Source organism: Branchiostoma lanceolatum, chromosome 13 (assembly GCF_035083965.1).
Source record: "Branchiostoma lanceolatum isolate klBraLanc5 chromosome 13, klBraLanc5.hap2, whole genome shotgun sequence".
Classification (NCBI taxonomy): domain Eukaryota; kingdom Metazoa; phylum Chordata; class Leptocardii; order Amphioxiformes; family Branchiostomatidae; genus Branchiostoma; species Branchiostoma lanceolatum.
In genome coordinates this window covers 7,857,040-7,867,247 of record NC_089734.1, presented here as the reverse complement: position 1 = coordinate 7,867,247, position 10,208 = coordinate 7,857,040, and the positions used below count along the sequence as shown (strand labels likewise).

The window sequence follows — 10,208 nt, the reverse complement described above, 5'->3', positions numbered from 1 at the left end:
CACTCACACAACTCATTTAAATCTCCAACCATTGTCCGTTAACAACCACTAGTGAATAAGGAAATTAATATCTTTGATACCATACCACCAAAAGTGGTCGTCAGTGTCATGAATTTTGATGAACACTTTTATAATTACAGTTCACAAGTGATTGTACCATTCTATTTTTGAACACACACCATATTGCTCAGTCACACAAAAGAAAGACAAGAAGGCTGATATTTCTCGAACGGAATATGACAGATTTATTATATCATCTAGAAGCGTAGCTTCTGGAAGAACCACTTGTTCTTGCCGGTCTTGTATCTGAAACAGGAGGGAAATGTGTCATAATACTGGTACAACATTCAAAAATATGTGTTATAGGCAGTCAACCAATTTTTTGAGGCCCTTCAAAGTCTTTCTACTTTAATGCATGGTAATGTTGGAGTGTTTCGTCTCATAGTGTCATGAGAAGGGACACTGCAAGATAGCGACACACCATTGTTTTTTGCAGAGGGAACGCCATACAAGTAATAGGTACTGCTTGTCTGGAACTAGTTCTGCACATATTTTATAACACTAAATGTAGATACTTGCACATCAAATATGTTCAGTTAGTCACTATCACAATAGAACTACATGATGATGCTCACACCACTATTTTGAATCTGTAATATTTCTCCAACTAGCCAAGAAATCATTTGTACTGCAAACATGGTAGGAAGACAACTGTGTCTGTGTATTCTTTTGTTTACAACCATCACTATGCAAGGGTATGATTTACAGAGTAGACAGCATTTCCTTCAGACTCACCTCTCCTCAAACTTAGCTTTGGCTTCCCTCTTTGCCTTGCGTTTGAGCCCGGGATCCCTGAACACGTCCTTGTTGATGAGGCCCTTGTCCAGTGGAACATCAACAGAGTATCTGCAGACAAGAAACCAAGAGTTATTAATACACTTAATGCTGTACTGTATAGAAGGAAGGAAGCATTTGCTTTGCAACACAGACCAGGCAGTTGTTTTGATTCAAATTTGAAATGCTAACCCTTATCACATCTTTGGCAAGAATGTCAACAGTTGCAACAGAATGGTTTAAATCACTGTGTTGTTGAGGATCTTGTATATAAGTGTTGGAGTGTTTCGTCTCATAGTGTCATGAGAAGGGACACTGTAAGATAGCGACACACCGTTGCTGTTTGCAGAGGGAACGCCATACAAGTAATGAGTACTTCTTGTCTGGAACTAGTTCTGCATGAAGACTTGACTGTCAGTATTTGAGTCTCTAGTATCCATAAGTAAAGTTGTATGGCCTAATACAGAAGAGATATTACATACCTTGTGGGCATGATGTGGTTGTAGTTGCACACCTTCACGAAAGCCTTGATCTTAGACCTCTTCGCCAGGCGTTTCTTGCCCATCCTGGCGGTAACGCGGCGAGGGTAGCGGTCCATACCAGCCACCAGCGCATGGCCATAGGGTCTGTCATGTGTACCCTCATCATAGTTCTGCACAAAGGAAGTCACTCAGCATTTAGAAGTCCAAAACTAACATATCATAGAAGACCACCATAGATAATATTAGTGTATAAAAAGTGGCTTTAGGGTAAGGCCAAGAAATGTTCAAGCGTAAGTTTGCCTTTGAATGAACCTTTCTAAAAGCAGCTATTTTAATGCACAGTAATGTTGGAGTGTTTCGTCTCATAGTGTCATGAGAAGGGACACTGTAAGATAGCGACACACCATCGCTTTTTGCAGAGGGAACGCCATACAAGTAATGAGTACTTCTTGTCTGGAACTAGTTCTGCACATAATCTATAACCCTAAATGCAAATACTTGCACATGAGGTATGTCCAGTTAGTCACTATCACAAAGTTTACAGAAGTCACCATCAATTTACTACTTAGTATATAAACAAGATAGCATAGCTTTTGAAAAACAAAGACGCATGGGAGCATGTAGATCAATCAGAGCTCAAGCCTATTTGTCCATTGTTAGACCCAAACTTGAATATGCGTCCTCTGTGTGGGACCCCCACAAACGCATATATTCACAAACAAACAAACTTGAGGACAAGTTAGAAGCAGTACAGAGGCGTGCCGCCAGGTTCGCCACTGGCGACTACCGTTTGACTACCAGCATTACACACACTCTGCAAACCCTCGGTTGGCCCACCCTTCAACAGCGCAGACAAGTTGCCCGCCTTTCACTTATGTACAAAGCTGTCAATAACCTTATTGCTATCCCCATCCACAATATCCTCACAAGAAATACTAACATAACCAGAGGACACCAGCAACGTTTTACCACAGTCGCCTGTAGGACAGAAACATACCGAGGCAGCTTTTTCCCAAAAACAGTCATAGAATGGAATGCACTTCCGCAACATCTTATCGAAACCAAGACTACAGATAGTTTTAAAGCTGGGGTGGCCAAGTATTATGGTTACCCCGGCTTCACCCAGCTGTAAGGGGAGGAGCCTATACCTAGTGTGGCAATGTACAGCACTACTTTGTTCGTTTATTTTTGCACCACTTTTTTTTTTCTTGTTGACGACGTGCACCACCACCACCGGCCACACTTGGGTAAGGCCTCTGACCATAAGTCCTAGACACTATGCCCCACGCGGGGTTTTGTCTAGTATCACGACAAGACAAAGACACAGAGGGCTTACATCATAAGTAGGAATAAGCCATCACGACAGAAAAGTACAGATCAACATGTTGCCCCCCTCCCCCAACAGTACACACGCATAGACGGTCTGCAACTATATCATAGTACCCTACCTTCACGATGACAGCTTTCCTGCCTGCATACTTCCCTTTCAGGACGAGGACGACTTTCCCCGATTTGAGGAACTTCCCCATTGTGATGTCGGCCTACAAAGGGGAGAGATATTTTCGTGTAAACGTCTTCAACATGGCATAATTATTACCGGTATGCATATCTAGAAAACAGCACAGTAATGTTGGAGTGTTTCGTCTCATAGTGTCATGGGAAGGGAAACCGTAAGATAGCGACACACCGTCGCTTTTTGCAGAGGGAACACCATACAAGTAATAGGAACTGCTTGTCTGGAACTAGTTCTGCACTGAACAAGTTTGAGAGGTCTGAACCATACAGAAACGTGTATACCACACAGAAACGTGTATCCACACAACTACCGATAATCCTCATTTTTATCGCAGACATATCAGCCTAAAGTTGATAAAACTCAAGAAAATAATAACACTGTTGCATTCTTTTAACTTATATCTTGTTGTACAACGCGATTCGGTGCACGTAGTTGACATAGAAGGGTGGATTGACACCGATTTCTTTCGAGGATTGTACACTCACCTATACCAAGATGGCGGCCAGTGAAAAGAGGCCGAGAAGGGCCTTCGCGGGGGGTAGTTCATTTCCATCCTCGGTAAATCTCGTGGCAGTGCTCTCGCGTAGGACGAGACTTTGAGCGCCCTCTTGCGCCTAGTCTTGTATTGCCCGTATCTAGTAAATCTACGTGAAATGTGATATATTTTACACACTTTGAAGGAAATCGGATCTATCTACCGACAAATAGTCAGAAAACGCGGTTGAATTTGTTCAACGTCTTCTTCTTTCACAAAATAAGAATGAACTTTGGATGTGTAGCCCTTCAGACCGTGACAATTTCACAGGACCTGTACACTTCGACCATTTCTATCGGTAAAATGCGATCATGAACGAAACGTGTCATTTATGACCTGATATCGTATTGCTTCGTCTGTGAAATGTCTTGAATATTGATAGCCTTCTTTATAGATGTTCGCTTGTTCGAAAACAAAGTCATATAAGCCTCAAAAATACAAACCCATTTGCGAGCCTTCCACGATTTCCCCATCATCCCGAAAAGAAAGGAATTTGGCAATTTGACGGTCGTTTTAGACACTTAACTGGGGGCGGCCAGTATCGGCACTGCAGGTTAGGCTATGATAGGGTATGTAGTCCCAACTTTTAAAGTGTCGAAATATACAAGGCCTTAGGCAAAAAGCCAGTAAAAACTTTCCCAAATAGGTCCAGACGTACATCATGTACATCTAAAATGAGAAGACAACAGTTGACATAAAAAGGTTTGATTTTATCCGCCGCGAGAGGAGTCCATGTATTACTATGTCCACCTATCGAAGCGCCACCTATATTCACGCATACATCATATCTTGTTAGTTATGAGTAGGTTAAGGATATATGTGCTTATCTGCTTTGAGTTTACATAACCACTCTATATTTTGCAGGTACATGAATGTCCGTATATATGTCCTTGTTACATCATTTTGCTGTCTGGGGTCCAAATAAATTCTTGAGTATGTTACAAACAGCATACATGAAACTGAAACCAAAATAATAAAGATATTAAGAAAACGTCATGTTCTTTAGTTCCTCGTGCACGTTACTTTTCATACTATCACTATCACAACCCCATCTTTCCTTTAACTCTTCCAGGCCGAGCCATTCCCTCATAAAATCAAGGTTTATTGTTGAATGGAAAACCGTAGAAGGCAAGCCATATTTGTCACATACGTTTTTTTAAATGTCTACACTAATTCCACAGGCTGTCTCCTTCACTTGCGGTCCTGACACCCGTAATAACCAGTTGCATAGATTAATACTCAGTTTCAGTGTATCTACATCAGCTTTATTGTTGTGCCATGCTGCATCTGAAGTACATTTCTCAAACAACTCAAGCAAAGCATGATATTTCCAAAGACCATGCATGGCTAAAAATAATGCTTAACCTCACGAACATAGTATATTCGTTATTGCCAAGGCACTTATGATATCAATCTGACAGTACAGAGTACATTTCTCAAGTAACTTCACGGTAAAGAAACTCAAGCAAAGCATGATATTTCCATAAAACTTGCACATCTAAATATGAAATGTGATTAATCTCACTAATGGCGCGCCTTATATTCGTTATTGCCAAGGCACTTATGATATCAATGTTTTTAAAAGAAAGAGTCATAAGTCTTAACGCACTAAAATAACCCTTTTCTTATCGAACATCAACCAATGTATCTATACATTATGGACTTTTTAGTACATACTACATATCCTTTTTTCATATTATACAATAGACTAAAGGTTTCTTCCGCAAATGCTCGAACACGTTAAGTATCAGTACGTCTTGCATAGTTAAGTTTTTTTTTTACCGTAACTCATTACAGTGTTCTTATTTTTACTTCATTAATTGAGCAGCAGCACATTGTCTTAAGAAGAAATACTTTAAGATATTTTGAAAACACTTTTGAAATATCTCACAATTCCAATCGTAAAATCAAACAGAAAATTTTGAAAATCAATCAAAAGTGTTAGTTGAATCCAGTATATTTCATTGATTGCATTATCATGTTTGTACAGATATCAACGGCTTGACCTTTAGTCAAGGTCAAGTTCGAAGTCGCTACGAGCCGGTGGAGTGAATGTGGTTGGCTCGAAGCTGCTGAATGGTTCAGGATCATCGCTTCCCATTGGAGACTGGTCCCCATCGCTCATTGGCTGTTGGAAACTGAAACCGCTTCCCATTGGGTGTTGGAAACTGGTGCCTGTTGACGGCTGGAAACCGGTGCCTGTCGGGAGTTGGAAGTCGGAGCCCATGGATGACTTGAACCCGGAGCCCGGCAGTTGAAATGTAGTGTCTAGTCCTGGCTCACTGGACTCATCCTCAGCAGCTTCTAGAGTAGCGGTCATAAAAAAGAAGTGTCACATCTAAAACAGAATTTGATAGTAAAAAATACTGGTAACCACTGCTAAGAACGTTAAAGTTACTTACGATCTTTAATGGCAGTGAATAAGTCAAAATGATATACAACATTACATCATTTCTTTATTGCAAAAATGATAACAAAAAGATGTCTTTTGCTAACCTCTATTGATAAATTTTACAGCTTTTGTGGAGCCAAACAGGTCGAGGACGGCCCACAGTGGCTTGTCTGTCGGTATGTCGTTGAAGACCTCGACTTCTTTCATCGTTTCCTCGCCATCAGCACTGTACAGAGAGTAAACCAAGGATCCACCACTGTCTACGTGAAAGGTGAGCACACTCCCCTCAGTGGCCACATCTTCTCCCATCGGCTCCAGCCAGTAGCCGTCCTTGTTTGCCAGGTCGCGGGTTCCGAACAGCGGCAGTTCCGCCGGCTTCCAGAAGAGGGGGTTCTCCGTGGTGACGCCGAACATCGCCGCGCAATTGGTGTCCGGCTCACAGTCGGTGAACTCCACTGCCACGCGCTTGTTGGTGCGGAACGGTTTGGAGGTGAAGACTATGGCATTACTGATGCCTCCCGGGCGACGAGCTGTTCTCTTGTCGTCGGAGAGTTCGATGTTAGCTCCGTGTACGTTGTGGAACTCTACATCCTGTAGTTCCTCAATACCACCACCTGTCAGTCCTGGAAAGAACAGGATAAGCTATTCATAAATCATCGACATGATAGAGGGTTGAAAGCTGTGTTTTGACATTCAACAATGGAAGTATTATAAATCCATATAGAGCTGATAAGAGTTAAAGATCTGCCCTGACCGTATGGTGTAGGGCGTAAGGCCATCTCAGACCACAAACAACTTTACAGCAATGGACTTGACTACTTGTAGTACTGTGTGTTCATTTTCCATACTCTTACATATAAGTGCTGAGTACAGTTCTGATAAACGAGAAAGCATTAAGTAATAGTACTTGGTACTCTACATGGGAATCGAACCCGCGACATCCCGCATTCATAGCCTATGATATGTTCCCTGCTTACCTTCCAGTTGGTCCTCGAACCGGGTCACATCCAGGTACCCGCCTGGTATGGTCCTGTGACGAGCATAAAAGAAATGAATCATGACACAGCATACTACATTGATGTGATATCATTGCCAGCTTCTGGATTTATCTCAACGAATCATACATCATTTTACACAAATTATATTGATAGAATAATGAGAAGAGAACTGTATTTGGTTGGTACAACCGTTGCAATATATAAAACATTCTGCTGGATTATTGTAGTTGCATTTTTTAACGACTATCACGGTGAATGATAGAGTAATCTTTGTCCTCTCTCCTTACCTCAGACATGCATCGATTGATTGTAGGGTTGGCTCGAGAAGGTCATCGTTAGACCGAGGGAACACCAATGTCTTTTCCTCCTCTCTCTGTAAAGCAAAGATCAATAACAAAGTTAACATTTCACAGAGCTAGACAGATTCAGTGAACTACGATATCAAATCTTCACTTCCTGGCGATAGCTATGCGTGTAAAGTGTGAAGACAAATGCTATCACCATTTGGGTATGGCTTTGGGTTTTCAATATAAATGAAAACAAAAATTACAAGCTCAGATTTCTTACACATAAAACAAATAACAAATTCTCAGGTGACCTAGGCCATGGCAATGAAAATATAATTGTAATGTCAACGATACTGGATGACATCAATACACCTCTGTCTTTTTTATTTACAGTGAAAGACAGACTTACAATGACCCAGCCAGCAGCAACCATGAACTGCAACATAGACTGGGTGGCGGCATGAGCGGCGAAGATGAACATCTTGTCCCTCATGTGGATTGTTCTAATCTCATCACTGCTGGGTCGGTTCAGGATTTTTCTGTAATACCAAAATATATATAGAATCAAACCAACTGTAACGACTTGTATGTTAACTTCATAGAACCTCAATGAAAATGTAATACTTGCATTCTCGTAGATGACAATGTCTAGTAAATAGATAAAACTTCATTTGCTTTATACTACATTGAAACTTTATACTTGCATATACACCGAATAAATATGTCTTTGAAATTCTTTGAGTTTATATACAAGTATGAAGCTTAAAAGCTATATTTTTTCACCTTGTTTGCATCCGAATGTACGAGAGGGCGACCCTGGCTTTGTCACCCCCTGCCTCTTCCTTGATGGCATCGACACATGCCTCCAGGATCGGTGTTTTCTCCCGAAGGAGCGCCTGAAAAATTAGTGACCAAATGTTCAAGCAAACGTACCCATATCACCATCCTCTGTCTCGCAATTCTAACATTGGGAATGTACATAATTTCCAGTTATTCTATTCGAGAAGTTGTTGTAAAATGTCGTGATGATCTGAATGTTAAAAGAAAAGAAAATTTGAGTAAACGTTTTCTCAAATACACAACACAAAGTACGACATAATCATGAAAATGAAGGGTGATTTTAGGCTATGCTCACCTCTGTCTCACCCGGAAATCTCTTTGGTGGGTGTTCACCATAAGGGCTTGCTCCATTGGTATCTGTTTATGTCAAAATAGTTAATCATATGAGTGTTTGGTTGTATTACTTTTAACCTAGCACACATTTTAACAAATTGGAAATCGTAATATCACATTACAGTCCCAAGTAAATGCTTTTTTTAGTATACCTCATGACAATAGGAATAGAGACTACTACTGCTTACATGATGGCATGGTGGGTTCCATGTCATACAGGTCATCTCCCTCAGTGTCCCATGGATATGAACTCGTCTCTTCCTTATGCACCTCGGGCTCTGCAGGAGCTAGTTCATCTGAATAAGATGGTACATATTAAACTCATTTGTATTGGATAGCTACTTGTAAACCGCGACGAAGAAGGATTGAAAGACATTATGCCATCTCCTCAAAAGCGAGAAAGTGAGAAAGCATTCGGAGTTCCATTTCTACGCTATAACAATGCTTCTTGTGTGGCTGGGAACATAACATGTTGATCGCAGAGCCACTATAACGGTTATGGAATTACTAGAGCTTTCCGATTTTCCCACTTACCTTGATCAACGAATGTCACTTCTCCAACTCGTCCCTGTAGGACCAGAATGACCCACAGAGGCTGGTCTGTCGGGATGTTACTGATGAATCCTCCAGGAGGCTTGCTGTCCACACAGTACGTGAGGTTACCCGTACAGCCCACAGACAGCTTCAGGACACTACCTTCGTCCGTAAGGCTGTCGTCCAGCGGCCATATCCAGAAACCATCCGAGCTCTTCAAGTCAGCTGCCTGCTTTGGTAGGTCATCCAGGTTCAGTGTCGAAGGATCCAGGGTCGTGATGCCGACGTGTAATGTGCCGGTGGCTACGTCTGACTCTGTGGCAGTGTCAGACTCGGTGGTAGGCAGCTTCACACACATTTCGTCATTGGCATTTATTTGCCTGGCACTAAAGGTAATGGTACTGCCTGTATCGGTGGAGTCGTCACGGTGCGTGGCTGTCCGTCCGTCCTCTGACAGCTCGATGGCACTACCATGTACCTCATTGAACGTCATACCTAGTAAAAGAGTACAAAATAATGCTTTGGTGATGCAGATGGTCATGTAGACAATGCAACTTAAGTTCCTATTCTATCTACCTAGTATGCTACACCTTATAGATCTAGGACATCTTCACATCCAAATAGTTTAAAGATCATAATAGAAATAAAATTCTTCACACTGTTTCATGCTCCTTCGCCTTGCCATATTTCCATTTCCCTGAGATCGTACCTTCCACTGCAGTAGTCTCTGGTGCTCGCCCCGCGTCTCCCACTGGGTCTTTACGTCCGTACAGGGAGATGGGCTCCGGGGGGAACGTACTGCGAAAGGGTAGAAAAACATTGTAACAATCCTTGTTCATTATCGGTGGCTATTGTTTTCTAACGATGCATTCAGACGATACGAAGAGGGATTATATTCAATTACCACTATAGTGGGAGAGTGCCAATTACTTTAACTGTTGATGCTCACCTTAGACATTCGTTGAGAACATCCAGAGCAGGCTTTATGAGTGCGTCGTAGTAGTTGGGGAAGACCATGTTGTCTCCGACCTGGAATTTAGACAATAGACAATTGTTGACTTTATCAAGAAAATACTGGAAAAACATCTTGAACATGTAATGATGGATCCCTTTTTCGTAGTGCAGATATTTCTGTTTTTTAAAACTCTGTATTGTACATGTGCAATCAATGGATGCGGTATGTTTGATTTTTCAACCTTATACTTGTTCAAAGAAATCTTATTCATATGTAGTTATTGTAGTATTACGTATAACACTGCCCCTACCTGGACCCACCCTGCGGCCACCATGAACTGCTGCGCGGACCTGGGCCGCATGGCGTCCCAGAACGTGCCCGACCGGATGTACACCTGTCTGTACCTCTCATCATCGGGATTGTTCAACAGGTTACTGCAGGGGAATGGATAAAGAAAGAGTCATATATTGACTTTCATTCAAAATGCATAATACCAAACAAA

The 10,208-nt window shown here is 41.7% G+C and overlaps 2 protein-coding genes across 2 annotated transcripts; both read right to left on the bottom strand.

Annotated features, from left to right (window-relative positions):
* Positions 1-221: 221 nt before the first annotated feature.
* LOC136447205 (large ribosomal subunit protein eL27) lies at positions 222-3,441 on the bottom strand. The gene is made up of 5 exons (XM_066445919.1): positions 3,318-3,441; positions 2,765-2,857; positions 1,317-1,486; positions 796-906; positions 222-306 (listed from the first exon to the last, which is right to left on the bottom strand). Exons 2-5 carry the CDS (start codon positions 2,843-2,845, stop codon positions 258-260), a joined length of 411 nt encoding a protein of 136 aa, XP_066302016.1. The 5' UTR covers positions 2,846-2,857; positions 3,318-3,441; the 3' UTR covers positions 222-257.
* Positions 3,442-4,610: 1,169 nt separating this feature from the next.
* On the bottom strand, positions 4,611-10,146 carry LOC136447200 (protein neuralized-like). Its single transcript, XM_066445904.1, has 12 exons — positions 10,017-10,146; positions 9,701-9,780; positions 9,461-9,549; positions 8,752-9,246; positions 8,406-8,513; positions 8,180-8,241; positions 7,828-7,940; positions 7,454-7,583; positions 7,045-7,130; positions 6,737-6,789; positions 5,864-6,382; positions 4,611-5,671 (listed from the first exon to the last, which is right to left on the bottom strand). Exons 1-12 carry the CDS (start codon positions 10,065-10,067, stop codon positions 5,376-5,378), a joined length of 2,082 nt encoding a protein of 693 aa, XP_066302001.1. The 5' UTR covers positions 10,068-10,146; the 3' UTR covers positions 4,611-5,375.
* Between the last annotated feature and the right edge of the window lie 62 nt (positions 10,147-10,208).